Below are 24,415 nucleotides of genomic sequence, written 5' to 3'. Positions count from 1 at the left end.
AACATTCGTGGGGCGTTCGACCACCTCTTCCAAAGGTTTTAACAATTCTAGTTTTTATACTCTGTGGGTCTTTCGGTAAAGTCACGTAGATAGAACAATAATAAATAAAAAAATTCACCTGAGGACGATTGCTTCTGTTGCGATCGAAACGTGATTTTTTTTTTCTACCTACGTGACTTTACCGAAATACACAAAGAGTATGAATTCCTGCAGTCACGAAAGCCTCAAGTCAAAATTCTAGTTTTTGTCGGATGACCTCAGAATGTCTGAAATATGCCCGTTACTGTGCGGCTCGGGAGAACCTTGAATTTGTGGTTGACCATGAGGTATTGGCCAGTCACGCGAACTGCCATGGGGCATATTTAAATCAGAGTATGGCGATGCGTAGATGAGATTCCAGTTTTGTTATTTGCAGGTGTATGACTTCAATATCACGGAGAGTAATGTTTGCCATCTTGCCCATGCCTCCGTTGGTTTACTCACAAAGTCAACATTGCTAAGTGCTCTTTTTATTTCGTGTCATACCTCAATATTTGAGCATTTGTTTTGATCGCGTGAAACTCTTTACATTTCATTTGTTATCCTGTATTTTTGACATTCAGCCCAAAGAGCAAAACATTTTATTCATAAACGTATATATGCCTGAACACGATCTCGTCTGTGTATTATTTTGTTTTGTAACACGTCCAGAATTGAAGTTATATTATTTCAGCATTTAATATATTTTTTCCGTTAACAATTTGAACCTCTTTCGGAAGATGATAACGCAAATCTGGGGCAACAAGCATATTTAGGATGGAATATATGAATACAATTAACAATGGGGGTATTGTGCAGCCTTTGGTTATTGGACTGAGACCATCAACTGGCTACTCTTGAGGAGGGGGCCCTGTTTAATCATGGGGCAGCAAGCTGGCTTCAGGCCCGGGATCTCAACAGCGCCGACTCCTTGGCCTGACACCTGAAACAGCCAATTGTACTGCGTTTGAGTTTTTAAGTGCCGAGCTTTTGATGATTGTCCCAGGTGACTTGGCCATGAGACGTGGCGTGTACAATGGATTGATGAGTATCGATGTCTGTTGAACTTCTTTTGCACCCTACGTAGCGGGGGAAGCACAACAGCCGTGTAAAATAGCCATGTGCATTATATAGAAAGTTGCGCAGAAGTTGTTACCGATTTGACGTACATGAAACACATGTTTTAGTTAGCGTGGAGCTTAAAGGAATTGATTGGGTTACATAATTCGTGTATTGCATGCCCATGATCAAATCGCCTGGAATATGCCTAATCTCAGGTTCTCAGAAGCTAAGCAGAGTTGAGTCTGGATAGTGCTTGGATGGGTGACCACCAAGCAAAATCGGTGTTAAAAGCTGCGGGGGCGACGTGATGGGCAGCAGGGAGCAGTGCAGATAACTCGATTGTTGTACTGAACTTCTACGCTCCCAGTTCTACGCTCGTAACACACAGACCAACACTGACCAGCCACGATCAAGTATTATCAACAAACCCCCGTAACTAACACAGCACGGGGAGGCCCTCATCCAGCAGTGGATTGCCAAAGGAGCTGTAACGTGCACGTCTGTGAGAAAAGGGCTTTGTGGGTCATCGGATTCCTCCAGTACAGATCGAATAGAAGATTATGACGTGGGTCTTGAATGCGACTGGAAGAGGGCTTCAACATCTACGAAGGACAGGGTTGACGTCATGGCTTCCACCATTCGGCTCTTCATCAATCAGACAAATGACAAGTGTGGCGAGGCTCGTGTGGACATCGAGGTGCAAATGCTCTGGCCAGCCAGCAGAATGCAGTGCAGCAATGTGTTAATTCATATCATCTGTCTCGACCGTATGGGATAGAGTGTTACCCCCTTGCACCCATGCGTGGGGGTTCCCCCCCCCCCCGCCCACGTGTTTTGTATTGTTGTAACGTTCCTACCCGCCCCGATTGGAAAGTGGACAAGACGGTGGTGAGGCCGCTGCTGTTGTATGGGGCCGAGTGCTGGGGGGCACAAGGAAGAGGGAGGGCCAAGCTATGTCAGTGACAGAGATGTGGATGTTGGGTTTAACAAGCAAGGACAGGGTGAGAAATAAAGAAGTTAGAGGGAGACTCAAGGTGGTAGAAATCACAGAGAAGATGAGAGAGAGAAAGGGCTCTGAGTGTGGTTCGGTCATGTGGAGAGACAAGCATGAAAATTACGTGGGTCAGTGATGCAAGTGGAAGAAGTAAAGAGACCAAGAGGAAGGACAAGTGGAAGGTGGGCAATGCGGTGCGATCGGACACGGTGGCCCGAGAAGCGGAAAGAGAGATGGCAGAGGACAGGGCAGCGTGGCAGAGGACAGTGGAACACGACACATGAGTTTTCCATTTTTAATTTTCAGTTTCATATTGTTAGGTTTTTTCGGTAAAGTCACGTAGGTAAAAAATTTAAATTAATAAAAGTAAAATAAAAATAAAATTATAATCACGACGTTTCGGTGGCAACACAAGCCTCCGTCTTCAGGTGGAACCGTCACAGCACGATAGCTGTATCAACAGACACCGATGCTCATCAATTCATTATACACTTGATACAGCTATCGTGCTGTGACGGTTCCACCTGAAGACGGAGGCTTGTGTTGCCTCCGAAACGTCGTGATTTTTATTTCATTTTTATTTTACTTTTCTTAATTTTAATTTTTTACCTACGTGACTTTACCGAAAAAAACTAAGAATATGAATCATTGCAGTCACGAAAGCTTCAAATCTAGAATTTTCAGTTTCATTAATTAGGCATAGCCCTGTGAGCCATGAGGCTGTTGACTCGGGTGCAACCGCAACAAACAACAACATGAACAAAGAACATCTTAAAGTGACGACACGCAACAGCAGCGTCGGATAAACGCGTGGGGGAAGAATACATTCCACGTGATAACCCGTTGTCTTGAGCTATGACTTGTGGCGAGGTCGCTTCAGAAACAAGAGCTTTACAGCTCATCGGATTCTTCCGGTATGAAATATATATTCAGATTGTGATGTATAATAAACACTAATTGGCTGAAAACATCTTCACAAATAGTGAACTCCAGAGCATTTACACTGGTCAATAAAAAAAAAAGTTCTGGCCTGGACTTTTACAGCTGTTTTAGACTAATTTCAGGGTGCTGATTCCAAATCTGATCTCAGATTTGCTCTATCACATCTCATTTTTATGCTATCGGCATACCCCATTTTCATTGATTTTACCCGAAATTAACTCTGTCACTTATGATTGCAAGTTGTTGCGAGTCAGTGACTGCTTTAGTGTTAAAATATGGTGCTGTATTTTTATGATAGTGTGTTTATAATATCATTTATGTAGATATCCACATTTATTTAATATTTTTCTTCTGCAGTTTTTATTGAAAATTCAATATTTGATATCTCAAAAACCTGATGTGATAGACAAAAACTGATGTCAGATTTGGAATCAGCACCCCAAAATTACCTTAATACCGTTGGAATACCTTATGCCAGAAAAAGTGTGTTATTGACGCCGGCTCATCGAACTGGCATCCTTCCAACTCGTGCCTGCGATTCCTCGGCGCTTGTGAGATGCAATTTTGCATGGACGACTAAACCGACGACGACGACGACACGATACACAACTCGTCATTTTTAAGTTACGTCAAGTGAGACGAGTCCCCCTTGTCAGCCCGTGCTCGATCAGGGCCTCTCCGCGCCCTGCTGCGGCTCGTGGCTGCAGCGATCTGACCGCTCCACTGCCCCGTTCGCTGCGGGCTTGCAGAGGCGGGGAGCACGGCACAGCACGATGGGTTTGTGTTGTTGTTGTTGTTGCTGAATTCCTGTACCCTGCTGAGAACGCAGCGCCAGTAGACTCCTACAGCACCCCCCCCCCCACAGCCTTCGCCATACAAGCCGGGGGACCCCCCCCCCCCTTGTGTTTTACTTTCTCCGACAGCCAGCTCCGCCGATCCCGACCTCAGCTACCAAAAACAAACAAAAAAACCCGAATGTTTTACCGGCGCGATTTTTCTACGTAAACGAGACAATAGATTATCAATTCCCCTCCCCCCCCACGGATTGTCTGTCTCCACCCCCGATCCCCCCCGGCACCCATCAACCAGGACACATCAGGTACATGATGCGGCCAGGCGGATATTCGCGTGCGGTTTTTTTTGTCACCCTCCGTCGTTGCTGCAAGCCCTGCGTTCTTGTGTAAAGCAAACAAAAAATCTGATAAAGAAAAAATATTTAATTAAAAAAAATGCTGAAAACAAATATTCAATCTAAAAAAAGAACTGATTAAACCAAATATTTTGTCTAAAAAAATATGATGAAATCAAATATTTAATCTAAAAAATATCACACAGCTTTATGAATAGGGGGTCGCTCATCCCAAGAAATGTAGTAATCCAGGGCCAACCCTGCTTGGCTTTTGAGATCTTACCAGTTTTGGTATAGGGGGTGGGGGGCATTCCGGTTACATTTGGCGTTGGGCAACGGGGTGCTGGAAGGTGTGTGATGAATGGGCGTGCAAATAAAACGCACGCGTGGTGGTCCCCTTCGGCAAACAGAAGAAAGTTGCCCTCTGTGGGTTTGACAGAGTCGTGACCCCTTGCCACATCAGCCCGTTGGGGTTCTTTTTTACAACTCGTTTTAGAGTCCAAACTTCAATTGCTTGTGGTCGAAGTGGCTGTAAAACCTTCAACGTTGACCGGCCCCCACCCCATTAAGAACACACATCAGCGTGACTAAACACATTTTCAGACTCAATTCCAAAGGCTGTTGTTGTTGGTGGGGCCAATAAGGAGCGCCACGCGAATAGCGAACGGTGGAGGTGGCACTGTGGGGGTGGGGGAGCGGTGGGGGAGCGGTGGGGGTGGGGGAGCGGTGGGAGAGCGGTGGGGGTGGGGGAGCGGAGGGGGAGCGGTGGGGGAGCGGTTACAGCGCTCTGTGCTACGAACCCCGCGTCCCGAGTTCGATTCCCGCTCACGGCCACCAACACCAGCGAAGATGATCTAAATCGGTCCTGGACCTCCCCTAGGACAAATCGGCCAAAAATGAGTAGCTTGGTTGCGGTGTGTAAACATCGTCACTTGGGAGACAAAGGCGGCCGGGTGTGGTGCTGGCCACCCACCCCCTCGTGTGCCGTGCCGGCCTTCAATAGGTGCTCGCTAACAGCACTGTTAAGGCTACACGTGGGATCTCTGTCTTAATAGGATAGCTCAACAGTGGTTGTCCAAATGGAGGGACTCGTCCCCACCATATGAATGTGGAAATGCCCACCACTAGATCTGGATTATTGCCTGTAAACAGGAGGTGAGCACCGCCTCTATGATCATTGGAATCGGAAATCTCTTTGTCTTATTTTAGATGGTTTTGTGTGATTCATTTCCACTCTTCGTGTATATGTTTGTTGTTTCATCGCTGTTAAATTCGAGCATCTTGATTGCCGGATTGTGCACACTTCCATTGACTGATTGCCGCGATATAAAACCAACAAAAAATTAACCCGTAAAAACAAAGTATTTCACTATAAATCCTTTATATGCGTGGCGGCTAGAGTCCTCTCGTCCTCTGGCTTGAGATGGCTGTCACCTATGGGTCAGATGATTGCCTGCCACCATTAAGCAATTGGTAATAAAATAAAAATTATTTTTTCCTAAAAAGTGTAAAATATTGGAACAAAAATTTTCACGAAAATAAATTGTTACGCACAACGAATCTGTGTGCAAAATATCAGCTCGATTGGATCACGGGAAGTGGGTTGAAAAACGACCGAAAGATTTGCACGGTCGTAAGCGCGCAAACAAGTGAACTTAATATAAAGGATTTAAAAAGCGACACCTCTTTGTCAATGCGCTGCTGGACGAGGCCTCTTCATACCCTGGCAGTCCTGCGGTGCGCAAGGGTTATCAAGGGTTACGACAAAACAGTTTGGTGAAGGAGGAGGGGGAGGACGACTGCTCAGAATATAACTCAGCAGCTTCTTCTAGCGGAAATCCCGTTGACGTATGATGTAGTTGCTCACCCCGAGCTCCCAATGTCCTGATCGTGGCATTCTCTTTGTGCTGTTCGCCTTTTGTGCGATGTCCTCCGGTCTAACACTGTTAGTGAGACTAGGCTCTAAAGAAAGCTGTCTTTGGTGTGGACCAATCCGTTTCAAAGACAATGCACCACATACTATTAGGGCATGTGTTTTTTGTTTGCATGTTCACCACAAGTATTTGTGGGTAATGCAGACATCATTCTGTGCAAAAAGGTTTCAGCTCAGTGTTTTAACATCTTAACACCTAGATTTGAAGCTTTCGTGACTGCAAGGATTCATACTCTTAGGTTCTTTCGGTAAAGTCACGTAGGTAAAAAATTATAATAATAAAATAATAATAAATGAAAATAACTAAATTAAATCACGACGTTTCGGAAGCAACACAAGCCTCCGTCATCAGGTCTAACTGCTATACAGAAACACACGTGTCTTGAATAGCTGTCTTCACACGCTACAGTAATTTTACTGGAGCAGTTACACCTGATGACGGAGGCTTGTGTTGCGTGCGAAACGTCGTGATTTAATGTAGTTATTTCCATTTATTTATTTTATCTTTTCCCTACCTGACTTTACCGAAATAACCTAAGAGTATCTTAACACCTGTTGTATTGCCAGAAAGGGTTAACCCTATTCTTATATTCTTCTAGCGTATACCGCTGCTGTTAGCTGTGGCCAGGAAATGAACTCTGGTGAACGGGTGCATCGTTAAGTGCCCCAACCCCTGTGCCAACACTCCAAGCTATTTGCCGAAGTCATCGAAAACTATTTGTTACGAGCGCGCGATTAAAACAGTCGCGGGCAAGCAGATTGCGGTTCGATGTTGCACTCACGGACGAGTGTGTTGTTCAATTAACGGTGCCTTCTTAAGTTTGGCATCTGAGTCATTTGTATCCGAGGCAATAAAATAATAAAAAATTGCCAAAGTCCTTCTTGGGTGTTGCCAAGCTCCACTCCGTTCACTGCGCGTTAGAATTGTCCAGGCTGCATCGTGGCTTAGAGGGCTTCTTCCGTGGAAGATAACACTGGTCAACACACTTTTTCTGGAATAAGGTATTCCAACGGTTTTAATGTAATTTTGGGGTGCTGATTCCAAATCTGGCATCAGTTTTTGTCTATCACATCAGGTTTTTGAGATATCAAATATTGCATTTTCAATAAAAACAGCAGAAGAAAAAATATAAAATAAATGTGGATATCTACATAAAATTATATTATAAACACACTATCCTAAAAATACAGCACCATATTTTAACACTAAAGCAGTCACTGACTCGCAACAACTTGCAATCATAAGTGACAGAGTTAATTTCGGGTAAAATCAATGAAAATGGGGTATGCCGATAGCATAAAAATGAGATGTGATAAGGCAAATCTGAGATCATATTTGGAATCAGCACCCTGAAATTAGTCTAGAACAGCTGCAAAAGTCCAGGCCAGAATTTTTGTTGTTGTTGTAGACCAGTGTATTCTTTCACGATGATGCATTACACTATTACAGATGTATTATTCGGTGATCAAACGGGTTTACAAATACCTTTAAATAAAACATCTGCCAAAGAGAATAGCTATTGAATATGCCAAATCGAGATCAATGAGTCATGTAGCATTATTGTGTATAAAGAGATTCCACCCCTCCCCCGCCACCGCCAACCACCCCATATCAGGGCATGTCCCAAAACTCCACAAAGGTGACACCTTCAACGATAGCAGTCCGTACGTTCACTGAGCGGCAGTTACCTTTGGAAGCAAGCGCTCAAACCCCGAATGTAAATACAGCGCGCTAACAACGACACTTATTGTGTCCCGAGCATCTCCTGCTGTAAACGTGTTAAGTTTGATATTTTTTTTTACATATATTTTTCCTTTCTCAGCCCGCTGTGCTCCAAAGACTTTAGAAAGCTGTCTCCCTGGCTACAGCGTCTGTTGTTGGGTTGGGGTGGGGGGTGGTGGTAGTGGTGGTGGGGGTGGCGGTGGTGGCTTGGAAGGGCTTGCAGGAGGGGGTTGTACCTTCTTTGGGCATCGGTCCACCTGGGTCCGCCCCGTGCATTGAGACAAACTTATAGCGGCAGCTCCAATCCCAACGCACACTCGCACGCACGCTGTCGCACGCTGCTAGCAGGACAAGATTGCTGCTTGGAGAAGAAAGATCCAACCCGCTCACACTCGCTGCCCCTCCACGTCACAAGATGGGCAACAAAGTTGGCACAGTTCAGGTGAGAATGACATCATCGCCATCATTGTAATCGTCATTTTATCATAATCATCATCAATGGAACTCATCACCTTCAGCAGCAATGTCGTCAGCGAGCTTCCATGAACTTCATCATCGGCGTGATTGTCCGTGGCTTTTGTAAAAAAAAAACTGCATCCTAGTTTTTTCATTTTTGATGTATATCCTGTCAAAAAAAGATGTATAATGTGCACCAGTAGTTTTTATTATGCCAAATATGTATCGTCTATTCATAATATAACCCTCTGATATGGGCTTAAATTCAGTCGTTAAAACAATGCCAATTATTTACACAGGGAATCTTCGTCGAGTCCCCAAGACTTTATCTCACGAGGGACATATACTTGGAGATGTTTGGCCAATTCCACTGTCGATGAGAGAGATTCCCCTTGTGGGAGAGGCAGAGGTCGCCACCGGGTACCCGATACCCGTACCCTACCCGATACCCGGCTACCCGTACCCGGCCGGGTACGGGTACGGGTAGGCCGTGAGTCACTGGTGAGTAACCGTTTGTCACTCATTTCGGGTAGGGTACGGGTACGGGTAGGATACGGCTACCCGTACCCGGTCGGGTACGGGTACGGGTACCCATTTGCGACCCTGGTGCGGCTGGGTACGGGTAAGGCATCAAAACCCGTTTGCGACCTCTAGGGAGAGGGCATCTGTGCCAAACGTCTCCCACTTGCGCGCACGAAGGCAGTGACGCACTCCGCGCTGCCATCTCCTGGACACAGCCCCCCCCCCCCTCCGTGCCCTGTGACACCTGGGCACCCGGGTCCTGTTCGGCTTCTCGGATCCGACGAGATCGGCTGCGTTCGGAGTGACTTCGCCGTAGATAGCAAGGTTGCTTTAATGGATCACAGTGCCACGGTGGCGAGATGTTAACTACCTCGCCTGGTATGCAGGAGGTCGTGGGTTCGATGTCGACCCTGCTGACACCTGCTGTATATTTGGAGTTTGCGTGTTCTCCCCGTGGTCGCGTGGAATTTTTTTCCTCCGGTTTTTCCCTCCACATTGAGAAACGTCACGCGTTTAGGGTCATTTGTCCGCTATACATTTCCACACGATCTGCCACTTGGCTGGGCGATTATTCGTGATAGCCAGGTCGCTTCTGAGAAAAAAAGAGCTACATAGCTCAGTGGGCCTTGGTAAAATAAAAAAAATAGTTGACACGGCAGCTGCAATTTTACAACAACAACAAAAGCTAAGCTATATAAGAATAGGTTTTACCCTTTCTGGCAATAAAACAGTTGTGTTGAGATGTTAAAACACCAAACAGCAACCTTTTGCAATGAATCATGTCTGTACTCTTAGGTTTTTTCGGTAAAGTCACGTAGGTAAAAAATAAAATTAAAAGTTAATAAAAGTAATAATGGAAATAAAATAATAAATCACGACGTTTCGGAGGCAACACAAGTCTCCGTCATCAGGTGGGACCGTCTTGATGCAGTAATTTCAGCTGTGACGGTCCCACCTGATGACGGAGACTTGTGTTGCCTCCGAAACGTCGTGATTTATTATTTTATTTTATTTCCATTATTACTTTTATTAACTTTTAATTTTATTTTTTACCTACGTGACTTTACCGAAAAAACCTAAGAGTATGAATCCTTGCAGTCACAAAAGCTTCAAATCTAGAATCATGTCTGCATGAACCACATATACTTTGTGGTCAACATGCAAACAAAAAACACGATGCATTGTCTTTGAAACTGATTGGTCCACACCAGGGACAACTTTCTCAAGAGCCTAGTCTCAAACAGCTGTTCGCCTTTTGGCGTCCTCTGGTCTAATATTGTTTGAGACTAGGCGATGTATTCTTGCATGCATCCGTGTAGAGTTTTGAGTTTTTTTTTAAGTCGTTCGTATGCTTGGATTTTATCCGAGTGCTTTGGCCCCCCCACCCCTCACCCCCGGCCCCCTTATCAAATCTTGTGTTTGGCCCGTGTCCGAAACGTCTCGAACCGGGGTCGGCAACCAAAAAACAAGACGAGCCATTTTAAAAAAAATATTCGGGTAAAACAAAAGCATCTATTTCAAGAGCCGCAATGCACCGCGTGGTGAACTCGAGACGGAGGGGTTCCTCAATAAAATAGTTTGTCACTAGGCAAGTCCATCAAGAGCCACCACCGCATGCGGATCCGGAGACCCGCAAGGTGCCGACTCCCCCTGACCTACAGCCACCTTCACCATCGTTTCTCACCTCCGGCCGGCGTTTCCCACCGCAAAGGAGACGTCTTTAGAATCGCTATTTTGTGATTTTTATTACTACACGCTTTTTTTTAACTCACTCTGTCTGTCGTTGTTGTTGTTGTCGTTGTTGTATCCTCAAATCTTACTAATAGGGGTTTTCCCCTTTTTCTGGCAACAAAACTGACACCTTTTGCAAGGAATCATGTTTACATTAACCACAGATGACGCCAAAAGGCGCACGTGGATTCTTGCATGCATCCGTGCGCCTTTTGGCGTCATCTGGTCGAACACCATATGAGACTAGGCTCTAAAGAAAGCTGTCTCTGGTGTGGACCAATAAGTTTCAAGGACAATGCATAAATTATCAGAGTATTGTTTTTTGTTTGCATTTGACTGCAAGTATTGTGGTTAATGTAAACATGATTCCTTGCAAAAGGTGTCAGTTTTGTTGCCAGAAAAAAGGGGAAAACCCCTATTAGTATATTTTGGTACTGGTGTAGTAGGTTCAAATTAGGTGCACACACACGCAACTTGGAGGCAACACTATTTATTAAACGGTAAATAATATAACACTCTACATGAGGTGGTGACCACCTTCCTCAACTCACTAACACTCTGGAACACGACACAGACTGGACCAGGCAGGCAACGGCCTGCCTGGCCCAGGACGACGACTCGGGACTTGACGACCGAAGATGTCTTCACCTTGGAGTACAGTACAACAGCAGCCTCGCTCTGCGTTCACACCACGCTTATATTTGGTTTGGCGTGGCTGGCTCCGCCCCGGCGTGGCTGGCTCTCTTCAGGCCACGCCTCCCTTCCCAGGACACGCCTCACTTCCCCCACCTCTGGGAGAGTCCGGATCTCTCCACCACGTGACCCCCCAGGCACCCCCTTGGGGCCCCCAGCCTTCGTACGGGCCGACACAGTAGTGACCTTTCTCTGTCACTACACTGGCAAAGGAGGTCCCATGATGTAGCTCCTCAAATCTTGTAACTCAATTTTAACCCATTTCCCAATGTGGCATAGACTGCAAACTTGGTATACTTATGTCATACTGATGACAATACTATATTCTATCATAAAAATATATATTTTTAAACATTCTTTTTTATATGTTATGTTTCGGCTTGGGTCTAATTGTCCACACTCAACTGGCTGTAATTCACCACGGTTCCTTACGTTGTGGCAAGCTTCGGGGCCACTTCCAGGAGTCGTGGAGTTCTTCCATTTCTCGTACGGTACATTTCATTAAAGCGTGTTTTAAAAAAAATGCTTAAGACACATTTATAAATAACGCGATCTAAACCCAAAAACCTATATTATGAATAATATTGGTCGTGAAAGCCTACGTACTACTTGTTTTCCTTCTTCTCAACAACGACAACGACAATCGGTATGCCAAATGGGAGCGGCAGATCCGTGTTGTGTGCAGCGTCCTAGCAACTGCTCAGCCGTTGGTACAAAGATGACCGGTCCCGGGCTGGGTTGTTAGCTCAGCAGCAGAAGAAGCAGCAGCAGCCGAGCGTTTCGCAACTAGCAAAGCGCAAGAGCAAGCAAAACAATTCAAACGAGGGCGACAGCAAGCTAATAAACAACATCTGTCAGCGAAAAGACATTATTATTATTATCATCAAGAGTCGCAGCAATTGTCGCTTTGTTGTTGTATCTGCTGTGAGTGGCCACACACACACACTGCGTTGTGTTTGCACCCGGGCGAACAGATAATACGCAATTGAAGCGACCCGTCAATGGCAGGGAGGCTGCGGTGTAGCAATCAAACATCAGTGGTAGTCTCGGTGGGTGGGGAGGTTGGGAATGTTCGCAACTAAATTCAAAATGTTAACTACCTCGCTTCGTATACAGGAGGTCGTGGGGTTCGATCCCGACCCTGACCGCCTCTATATTTGGAGTCTGCGTGTCTCTCTCGCCGTGGTCGCGTGGATTTATTTTTTGTTGTGTCCGGGGGGTCCTCCGGTTTTTTCCTCCTCCACATTAAGTGTTCAGATTGTTCGGCTGCTATAAATCTCCACACAATAAGCCGCTTCGTTGAGCTATCATTTGTGGCCAGGTCGCTTCTAAAAAAACAAGCCAATAGCTTCGTGGGCCTTACTTGGTAAAATGAAAGAAAACAACTAAGTTTAGTAGTTCTAGATTTGAAGCTTTCGTGACTGCAAGGATTCATTCTCTCGTAGGTAAAAAAAACAACAGAAATAAAATAATAAAAATGATGTATCATTTTCACATGATTTATTTTCACGTATTATTATTTTATTCATATTATTTTTTACGTACGTGACTTTACCGAAAAAACCTAAGAGTATAAAGTTGAGTAGTTTATCATTTTACCATCATCTCTTTCCCGCAAGCTCTTGGAATAAACCTGGCTCAGTTTAATAGACACGTTAATTCTGATCTATTACAACTTTGATTAGTGCTGTTTTATAGACATATGTTGTATGTTTTAGCGATTTTATTCCTATACTTTGTACTCCGATAGTTTGTTTTAGTTTTGTTGTTGTAACGTTCTGACCGGGCCCTACCGGACACCTGTGAAACAAAGTGCTCTCATGGCTCATCGAATTTCTCCGGAGCGAATAAAGATTCAGATGTTCTCTCTCCGCGTGAAATGAGAACACGCACTCTCACCCACGACGATTTGTGTAAGTCGACAACTGAGTTTACAGCCCTTGCAGGTCCCAAGTCCTTCAACTCAATCGGTCTACAAACTCTCTCCCGTGCGCTACAGTCACCCCCCCACCCCCCGCCCGCCACTTGTCCCACGGTTTATTATTTCGCTGACCCCATAGACTTTGGCTGCAGGATCGCCTGCGGCACCAACCCAAATGCGTTGCCAACTCCCTTCACCTTCTTGGTTCTTTCGGTAAAGTCACGTAGAATGGAAATAATACAATAATAAAAATAAAACATAATAAAATAATTCTCACGACGTTTCAGCCACAACGCAAGCAGCCGTCCTCAGGTGGAGAACAGGTCTGTCTTCTCGACAGACCTGTTCTCCACCTGAGGACCTGTTCTCCACCTGAGGACGGCTGCTTGCGTTGTGGCCGAAACGTCGTGAGAATTATTTATTATGTTTTATTTTTATTATTTTATTATTTCCCTTCTACGTGACTTTACTTGAACTTGGTTCTTCATTCCTTGACCCACCTCCTTGACTTACTTCTAACGCACTGCTCTCCAAAGAGCAATGTAAACGGAGATTTTATTACGCTAATTAAAGCCCCAATTGTGATTATTTAGTGCCTGAACTTGAGAACTTGAATTGCTTAATAATGGCAGTGTTAGGTCACTGTGGTTTAAGTTGCAGATTTGACATTGTTTGGGGACGATTAGTGGTGCAATGTGCAATGGTTATCACGAATTGCTACCCACTGCCATGAACCGGGCGACCAAAGTTCGATTACTGGTTGCGGTGAACATAATTGACGAGTGACCAGACCTCACCTCACTGCCCTTTCAACAATTTGCACCGACTTGCACCGACCAGAGCAGTGAAGTATGGTCAACACCCCCACCCTCTCACAACTGACACGGCGTGCAGAGGCATTGATCCAGCAGTGGATTGAGAAATAGCTGTACATTTGTTAGAATTGGTTAATGCCGAGCGTATGGAGCCGATTAACCACGTGCAATATGCAGCGACTCCCCCGTCAAACGCAGCGACAGGGTGGACACTATTTTGGCAGAGTATCCAACAGAATCCGTGCCAAGTGCCATTGGGACCCTGCGCCTTGCACAGCCATTCAACACCGGGGGACATCTCCACGAAAATGTCTCTGTCGAGGCCCCCTCACGAAGTTTCCCGATATTTTGAACACCGATACCTGGCCAAGAAAAGGAACACGGGGACCAGCCGACGGAGATGGAGCGATGAATTCAGTTCGCACGCAGCATCGCGGGGAGGAGGGTGGCGTCTTTTGGGAGTCATTCATCCAGTAGCAGTGGATTAACCATGATGATGATGCCGCTGTTGATGATGATGCTGCTGATGATGATGCTGCTGATGATGATGATGCTGCTGCTGCTGATGTTGCTGCTACTGCTGATGATGCTGCTGCTGATGATGCTGCTGCTGATGTTGCTGCTACTGCTGATGATGCTGCTGCTGATGATGCTGCTGCTGATGATGATGCTGCTGTTGCTGATGATGATGGTGCTGCTGATGCTGATGGTGCTGCTGCTGATGCTGATGGTGCTGCTGATGTTGATGGTGCTGCTGCTGATATTGATGATGGTGCTGCTGATGATGATGCTGCTGCTGATGATGATGATGCTGCTGCTGATGATGCTGCTAATGATGATGATGCTGCTACTGCTCCTGCTGATGCTGCTGCTGATGATAATGCTGCTGATGATGGTGCTGCTGCTGATAATGATGATGGTGCTGCTGATGATGATGCTGCTGCTGCTGATGCTGCTGATGTTGATGGTGCTGCTGCTGATAATGATGATGGTGCTGCTGATGATGCTGCTGCTGCTGATGATGCTGCTGCTGATGATGCTGCTGCTGCTGATGATGCTGCTGCTGATGATGCTGCCGCTGATGATGCTGCTACTTACTGGGATCAAACTTGTCAGATTTAGAATCTATGCGGCACAGTTGTATGATCGGGTTTCATGACGCATTCGTTGACTCTGGTCTCTTTATGCGTTTGTTTAGCGCACTTTAGCTGAACCCATTTCGCTTGAGTCGTGTTGTGTGTACCCCGGGTGCAGGCTACGACGCTGCGGTGAATGTGCCCGGCTAGGTGTGTGTGTGTCTCTCTCTCTCTCTGTCGTTTTTTGCGTGTGGCGTAACTCAAAGGGGCTTTACTGAGCCGTGACAAATCAAAGGGAGGTGTGATTTGTGCCGATAGGGTTTCAATGAGAAGTCAATAAAACACGGCTAACCATTGGGCAAGAACTGTTTGTACTTCTGTTAACCCCCCCACCACCGCCCCGTTATTGAATCTGAGCGTTAGCCGGGCGGACGGTTAGGAGGCTTTTCAAGAGTTATTTATTTAGAAACTGAGATAAAAGCCATTGTGGGGGGTCAGTCCACACACGCGACGCACTGCACCGGTGGTGGCTTCGTTTCGCAACACACCGACGGACGGACCCACGACTCCAGTCAACGCGGTGCGGCACCGGCGACTCGGAGCTCGCCGATTGTTGCTGGCCGGCCGCTCTCTTTTTTTTTTCAACGTCATCAACATCCATCACATTTGATTAATGAAATGACAACACGGGGTCACTCCCACATGGAAGGGGACCTCTTCATTGTACAACACGAGTCATGGCACACAGGGGCAGGGCCTGCTTATCAGGGCAACATAGGAGGCGCTCAGCTGATGCTTCTGCCGATGACTTCGGCTCCTCCATCATGTCACTCTCAAGCCACTGTGGGGAGCGGAGGTGCAGCGGTTAGCGCGACGCTGCGCTGCGAACCTGGCTACCCGGGTTCGATTCCCGCTCACGGCAAACACCGCCAGTGACGATTTTTTGAACCGGTCTCTGGGCCTCCCCTAGGTCGACTCAGCCTCAAATGAGTACCTGGTGCGGTGTGTGAACATCGCCACCGGGGAGACAAAGGCGGCCGAGTGTTGTGTTGGCCACCCACCCATTCGCGTGCCGTGCCGGCCTTCATAGGTTGCTACTCGCTAACAGCACTTGCCCCCACAGTCTGTTAAGGCTACACAGGGGATCTGTATCTTTGTCTCAAGCTGTGAGTCCGGGTTTCCTCTTTGCGGCTCTTTAGCTCGTCTCCTATGCGGGCAGCCGTTTAAACTTTAAAGAGAATGTGTTTAATTTGGCAGGGAATGGGTAACCAAGGAATGTGACGACAAAATGTTCAAGTCAATAGATTCCTGCAGTCACGAAAACTTCAAATCAAGATTTTATTGTCAACAAATAAGTGGGGGGGGGGGGGGTGAAGCTAAATAAACGCAGTTTATTCCATCGCCTATTTTGTTTATTCAAGTCAGAATGTGTTTGTCACCTGCCGTATACATGCTCATACCTGTCAACTGCTTATCAGTGCCTAGCTTATTACAGAGCAATTCAGACCGTATCGGTCACCCCGTGCCCCTTATACATCTCGACGTTCATTCCTTCAAAGCCCCATCCCAAGGGAGAAACACAAAAAATAGACAAAACAATTTATTTTGCCCGTATTGAAACGGCTGTACGCCGTATGGACCTGAAAACTCAATTCCCCTGTACAGGAATTCGGGGTAAACCGCGTGGGTTTACATCTGTGTGCTTGCTGCTGTGTTTGCGTTCAAGTCGCTCCGCGTGTGATGCGTCTCTCGAACTATTTTGGTCGAAGACAAAAACTAAAAAAATGATGTGGAGGTTTCGTGACTGCAGAAATTACTCTTTGGTTTTTTCTGTAAAGTCACGTAAAAAGAAAAAAATTAATTAAATAATAGAACCAAAGAGTAAAAAAAAAATCTCCTTCTTTGAAAGGTTACGACCCCTGCCTGGGTGTGACGATCCCCCAATCAGGCTCAGTGGTCATCCCTCCTCCTCCACCACCACCACCACCACCAAAGACAAAGATCCCCCGTGTAGCCTCAACAGACTTTTTGGGGCAAGTGCAGTCAGCGAGCAGCACCACTGTGGCACACCGACCGCGCCTACTACGCACCGCATCAGGTGCTCAATTGAGGCTGAGTTGACCTAGGGGAGGCCCAGGACTCGTTCAGATAATCGTCACCGATGTTGTTCGTGAGCCGTGAGACCAACCTCAAGTGGAAAATTGGGATCTTGGGATTATTTTCGAATTTCCTCGCTGACAAGTGACGTCACCAACTTTGTCGGGCAAAAGCACGGTCGTGACGTTACAGGGAGCGGCGCCATTTCCGCAACATCACGTGTTCGAATTACTTCAAAAACAAACCCAATAATATTCAATCTCGCATCGAGGCGACATTTTCCGATTTTGTCGGATTACGTATGTATGTTTGACTTGTTTTTCGCACCGTACATAACCAACCGTGCTAATCAGAGGTGCGGGGGAAGGACAACAAACTAAACACAAAAAGAAGTTAGAAATAAATTAGTTTTCAATCTCCATTATTTAAAAGTGCAACGCTCCAATGGCTTCCTAATATCGGAAGAAAGAGCGCTCCAGACGGCCGCAGAAAGGGCGCGAGGCGGTGAGCGTCTTTGCTCGATGGTCAGCGGAAAATCCGTCGCTGCGAGGATGCTGACAGTTTACACTCCTCGACGAGATCGGCGAGTTTATCGCGTGGTTCACTTGTGGGCGAGCACTTTGTGCGTGTGCGCAAGGGACCGTCCATAAATGACGTCACGCACCTAGGGGGGGGGGTCAGACATTTGTGACGATGTGTGACAAGGGGGGGGGGGGGTTTGAGAAATGTGACGTCACATCAAAATGCGCAACTTTAAATAAATAAAGACAACACGTTCTACTTCATTAAATAGACTTTTTAATAAATGTTTTCTCCTACAACATCAGAGTGCAGCGCCACATTAAATACGCACTACAATGACAATAGTTTAAAGCGATTTGAAGCATGTTTTATTTTTGCGGGGGGGGGGGGGACAAAGCTTTGTGACGTCATATTTGAGGGGGGGGGGTCTGACGCTGAGTGACGATGGGGCAGAGGGGGAGGTCAAAAATCGTCCAAAATCGCGTGACGTCATTTATGGACGGCCCCCAACGAGCGCGACCCTCAATCGCACCAGCGATAGGGGAGCTCGTCGTCCCATTGTTTTTGTTGCTTTTATCGGAACAAAACGCGAGCCCGCTACAGCGCGCCACGCACAGCTCGCTCAAACCAGCCGTCACAATTCACGGAGGACGGTCCCGACGTAACGGAACCACGTAAAAAGGGGGGGGGGGGAGAGGTTGACAAGGTGGGAAAAGAGGAGCCCGCTGCCCCAGTCAAGCGGGGACATCACATCGGGGCAGAGGTCGCAACCGGGTACCCGATACCCGTACCCTACCCGATACCCGGCTACCCGTACCCGGCCGGGTACGGGTACCCGTTTGCGACCCTGGTGCGGCCGGGTACGGGTACGGGTAGACCGTGAGTCACTGGTGAGTAACCGTTTGTCACTCAATTCGGGTAGGGTACGGGTACGGGTAGAGAACGGGTACCCGTACCCGGCCGGGTACGGGTACGGGTACCCATTTGCGACCCTGGTGCGGCCGGGTACGGGTACGGGTAAGGAATCAAAACCCGTTTGCGACCTCTGCATCGGGGAGAGGATGAACATTCAATGTGGGGAGGTGGGGGGGTAACTGGGTAAGATTGTAAGTCCGTCAGAGCGTGCCGGGTGGATTGGTTGCCCAGCACGTGCTGGAGGAGGCTGTCACGTGGCTCTGAGGCCACGTGGGGCTGACGTCCACTCACACACAACACAATTTCCTATAAATATGCGAAATTCCTCTTGATATGCAAATTCCTTTGTCAAGGCGCTCTTCTCCCACCAACCCAGCTTAAATATACGCTCCAAGCTTGGTGGTGTTTCATTCTTCACCTGAGGACGGCTGCTTGCGTTGTGGCCGAAACGTCGTGAGAATTATTGAATTATGTTTTATTTTTATTATTTTATTATTTCCCTTCTACGTGACTTTACCGAAAGAACCAAGAAGACAATACGGAACGTCGACTTGGGGGCCCTCCATAAATGACGTCACGCACCTAGGGGGGGGGGAAGGGGTCAGACATTTGTGACGATGTGTGACGAAGTGGGGGGGGGGGTCAAAAATCTTTCAAAATCGCGTGACGTCATTTATGGACGGCCCCTAACCTGGGGATTGATGGGGAATGGGGGGGGGGCTCGTCTCCCACGAAACCCCTCGTACCTAACCGGCGAGTCGCCGCCACGCGGCTCCGTCTCCGTGCGCGCCAGGCGAGCCAGCTGGTGCTCTACTGGTTCCCCATGAGCGCGCCGTGCCGAGCCGTGCTCATGCTGTGCCGCGAGTTGGGACTCAGCACCGAGCTGCGCGTCGTCGACCTCATGAAGGGCGATCAGCTCAAGGACGACTTCCAGCTCATCAGCCCCATGCACACCGTGCCGGCCATCGACGACGGCGGCCTGCGACTCTGGGAGAGGTGAGGGGCGTGTGGATGAGGGTGGCGGGGTGGGGTGACGTGGGGGGGGGGGGAGCAGAGCGCTCGGCTGCACGTGGTGGTAGGGGACGGGGACACGTGGTGGTAGGGGATAGGGACACGTGGTGGTAGGGGATAGGGACACGTGGTGGTAGGGGATAGGGACACGTGGTGGTAGGGGACAGGGACACGTGGTGGTAGGGGACAGGGACACGCGGTGGTAGGGGACAGGGACACGCGGTGGTAGGGACAGGGACACGTGGTGGTAGGGGATAGGGACACGTGGTGATAGGGGACAGGGACACGTGGTGGTAGGGGACAGGGACACGCGGTGGTAGGGGACAGGGACACGCGGTGGTAGGGACAGGGACACGTGGTGGTAGGGGATAGGGACACGTGGTGATAGGGGACAGGGACACGTGGTGGTAGGGGACAGGGACACGGGGTGGTAGGGGACAGGGACACGGGGTGGTAGGGACAGGGACACGTGGTGGTAGGGGATAGGGACACGTGGTGATAGGGGACAGGGACACGTGGTGGTAGGGGACAGGGACACGGGGTGGTAGGGGACAGGGACACGTGGTGGTAGGGGATAGGGACACGTGGTGGTAGGGGACAGGGACACGGGGTGGTAGGGACAGGGACACGTGGTGGTAGGGGACAGGGACACGGGGTGGTAGGGGACAGGGACACGGGGTGGTAGGGGACAGGTACACGTGGTGGTAGGGGATAGGGACACGTGGTGGTAGGGACAGGGACACGTGGTTGTAGGGGACAGGTACACGTGGTGGTAGGGACAGGTACACGTGGTGGTAGGGGACAGGGACACGTGGTGGTAGGGGATAGGGACACGTGGTGGTAGGGACAGGGACACGTGGTGGTAGGGATAGGGACACGTGGTGGTAGGGGACAGGGACACGTGGTGGTAGGACAGGGGGCACTGCATAGACGCGTGGGACGAGGAGACACGAGACTTTGACACAGAGATCACCCACACCTCTTGGGAATGTCTACTAAAGAGCATTTTGCAAGCATGAGTTGGCCGGGTGGCTCGGAGGTCAGAGCACTGAGCTGACATGGCTGAGATGATGGCTGTGAATCCAGGTAGCCACCTGTGATTGAACTGGGTGTTTAAATGTAGTGATCTTGATGGTCTCAGCCCGGTCACCAATGACCGCGCACATGTTTATTTTACGCTTCTTTTCGTTGTTAAATTTGGCGACATTCCAGCTTTGAGAACGAATTGTTGGCTTGACCGTCACGTGACAAAATTGACCCTCCTGTTGTCGAGCGGATCGGAACGTGCTGCCCGCTTCGGCGTGTGCGCCGCGGGCCACTTGAAGGGACCTCAGAGGCAGCTCTGTGACATCGGCTTCCTGCGGAGGCACGATGCACTTGCTCTGTGCTACCGAGATAGTGGCGCGATTGGGACGAAGTAAAAATAAAAGAATCACGTTACCAAAAGAGCATCGCGGGCAGGTGCCTGCCCACACGCGCACAGCCAGAGAGCCTCGTCCTGCTCCCGACGGGGCAAAGAAGAGACACAGGGAGGAGCGGATTCGAGGTGGCACGGTCGTTCATAAAAGTTGAAGGCGGTATAGTACTATAGTAATAGAGCAAGTGCAGAATCACCGAACCGGAATTGATAGCTTGAAAGCATTTAGCACGGGGCCCTTGAAAATGTGGGGCCCCGTAGCATTTGTAGCTACTTTTGCTACTCGGATAATTCGACACTGATGGGGGGGGGGGGGATCCTCTTTGTCTTTGACCTCTCTACCCCCCCCCCCCGTTCCACACGGCAGCCGCGCCATCCTGCAATACCTGGTGAACAAGTATGGCGCCAAGAAGGCGGACGCCCTCTACCCGCGGGAGGCAGCTGCCCGCGCCCGCGTGGACCTCATGCTCAACATCAGCCTGAGCACAGTAAACAAGGCCATCTTGGAGTACATGGTCAGTGGGAACGTACCAATTTGCTCCCACGGAGGGGTTTGGTAGGTGGTGGTGGTGGTGACAGCGGTTAGCGCTGCGCTGCGAAACGCGGCGACCCGAGTTCGATTTCCGCTCACGGACACCGACGCCGGTGACGATTATGTGAACCGGGCCGACTGGGCCTCCCCTAGGTCGACTCAGCCTCGAGTGAGTACGTGTTGCGGTGTGTAAACGTCGCCACCGGGGAGACAAAGGCGGCCCGGCATGGTGCTCGCGACCCACACCCTTCGTGTGCCGTGCCGGCCTTCATAGGCGCTCGCTAACAGCTCTTGCCCCAACGGTCTGTTAAGGCTATACGGGGGATCTTTGTTGCACCCCTCTCATAGTGAAAACATGGATCCTACCGTCGTGTAACCCTTCACGGTGATTTGCTGCCACATCGCTGTCCAAGGTGCGATGCAGGATCACTTTTGATGGAATTTTCACTCGAACTGGTATTGGCCAGAACATCGCAATGTCGAGGAATGACCTGCAATTGGGATTAAACACACAGCACCAGTAACATGCACTCCGCACACCTCCAAACAACTTGGCAGGAGCCTTCTGACAAAAGTCTTGAGACTCGGCGAGACTTTCGTGGAAAATCAAAACAATCACAAAATAAAAAAAAATGCTATGATAATAATGGTATCAGTTACCCATAACTCTGTGTATTTTGTGCGTGTCTATATCATTTTTTTATGTATGTGTCCTATGTGATTTTTTTGCACGCCTGTTTTTGTGTTTTCATATGTATGCGTATCTGCCTCCGTCTTTGTATTGCACGAAATGCTTGGCCTTAATAGGTTCTCGCGAGAGCACTTGCCACAACATTCTGTTTTAAAGGCTCTGTTGATGATAGTTGTCGTCTGTGTGTGTATGTGCGCGCATTTGTCTTGGCTATGCAGCGCCCTCAGCTGTTCCAGAAGAAGCCAGCTGACCCAGAGAAGGAGACCAAGGTGAAGGAGGCGCTGCAGTTCCTCGAAAAAACCCTGCAGGCAAACCAGTACCTGACAGGAAACCACATGACCATCGCAGGTGAGACTTTCTGGCCGGCTCTGCGAGCTGATTTGAGGCTGGGCCTTTAGGGGCTGCAGCCCATGGCCTCGGATTTTGAGGGGCCCTAATTTTGACAGTTCTATTGATCAAGAAACATGTGCAAAGAAATTTGAACTGAGGCTGAAAAGTGCTTCAGAGAAAGGGTGAAAAGGGGTGTGCGTGGAATTGCATTGAGACAGGAAAGACGAACACCTACATTAGAGGACACACACAAGAAGTTAACCTCCCTTTCCTGTTCCGAGACGACGGCAAGTTGAAGGGTGGGTCCCGTCCACCTTCTGAATTTCGGAACGCGCACAGCGGTTTGGCGTGCCACGTGCCCTCCCGCATGGTCTTGCGGGAGCCCCGGTACCAATAAAGTTGTTTTATTTTAGTTTTTCTTCCGCTTCTGTTCCGATGACGTGCACGTACGCGTACGTCATCGGAACGGCAAAGGGGTAAGAGAGAGATGTTAAGTCAAGTGGGCCTGTGCAGACACGTCGCTCTCAGGAATGACGGCCGGGCGGTGACAGTGATTGCTAAGTGGCAGGCAAAGGTGGGAACGGCACGCAAAGGATGTCCATCGCAGAGATGGCGAGCTTAGCCCGGTTCATGTGCAGGCACCTGGGTGGGTTGTTGCATCGCGAGACTGATAATAACAATAATTTACACTTGTAAGGCACATTTTATCCATAGATCCCAATGCCTTCCATGCATGGAAAGCAGGAAATAAACAGAACGAGGGTAGTAATAATAGGTTTTTACCCTTTTAACTGGTACAAAAACTGACACCTTTTTACAGGGAGTCATGTTTGCAATAACCACAACACAAGCAGTCAAAATGCAAACAAAAAGAAACAACTCTGATAATGATATTCACTGTCCTTGAAGTTAATTGGTCCACACCCAGGACAGCTTTTCTTAGAGCCTAGTCTCAATTGGTGTTGGACCAGATGACTTCAAGAACAATGCATATCATTATCAGAGTTGTTTATTTTTGTTTGCATTTTGACTGCTTGTGTTGTGGTTATTGCAAACATGATCCCTTGTATAAAGGTGTCAGTTTTTGTACCAGTTGAAAGGGTAAAAACCTACTACTATATTTTGCCACTGGTAAAGGAGGTCTCATAGTGTAGAACGAGAGTAGTTTAATCTAGATTTGAGGGTAGTTTAACAGCACTCGACACAGCCGGGTGGTGGCGGATTTAACGACGCATTTATGTTTACGCGATCTAACCCAAAAACCTCGATTGTGGAGAACGAGGGTAAATGGACAAAACTAGGGGATAAAGGCCAGTTTAAAGCGGCGAGCTTTCAAGATTGACTTAAATATATCTAACGATGGTGGCAACTTAGAGGGAGGTTGGCTTCATCCACACTTCCGATATTCGGAAGCCACTGGAGCTAAGCACTTTTAAATCTAGATTGAAAACCAATTTCTTCAGAACTGCTTTGTGTGTGTTTAGTTTGTTGTCCTTCCCCCGCACCTCCGATGAGCACGGTTGGCTACGTACGGTGCGAAAGAAGTTAAACGTGCGTACAACCCCCGTCACGCACTCCCCCTACCCCCCCCCGCGCCAGACCTGTGCATGGTGACGGACGTGAGCATGCTGGAGCCCATCGCCTACAACCTGGCGTCGTACCCGTCACTCGTCGCGTGGATCGGGCGCATGAAGCAGCTGACGTACTACGGAGAGTGCAACCAGGGCCTGGAGGACTTCAAGAAGTCCATGCAGTAGCTGAGCGTCGGCCAAACGTGGAGCGCGGCCGGCCAGCTACCGAGGTCCGGGTCTGGGCGCGTTTTAGGGTTCTACAATTGATATTCTTAGGTTTTTTCGGTAAAGTCACGTAGGTAAAAAATTGCAGC

General features: G+C 48.4%; 1 protein-coding gene across 1 annotated transcript; it reads left to right on the top strand.

Annotated features, from left to right (window-relative positions):
• The first annotated feature begins 8,004 nt into the window (after positions 1 to 8,004).
• Positions 8,005 to 24,415, top strand: LOC144943068 (glutathione S-transferase 1-like). The gene is made up of 5 exons (XM_078870232.1): positions 8,005 to 8,243; positions 19,343 to 19,545; positions 21,345 to 21,492; positions 22,419 to 22,548; positions 24,130 to 24,415. The coding sequence occupies exons 1-5, from the start codon at positions 8,217 to 8,219 to the stop codon at positions 24,285 to 24,287; spliced, it is 666 nt and encodes a 221-aa protein (XP_078726358.1). The 5' UTR covers positions 8,005 to 8,216; the 3' UTR covers positions 24,288 to 24,415.

The sequence above is a fragment of the Lampetra fluviatilis genome, chromosome 29, assembly GCF_964198595.1.
Source record: "Lampetra fluviatilis chromosome 29, kcLamFluv1.1, whole genome shotgun sequence".
Taxonomy (NCBI): domain Eukaryota; kingdom Metazoa; phylum Chordata; class Hyperoartia; order Petromyzontiformes; family Petromyzontidae; genus Lampetra; species Lampetra fluviatilis.
Note: the sequence above shows the minus strand (reverse complement) of the source record. Positions and strands in the feature narration are given on the sequence as shown.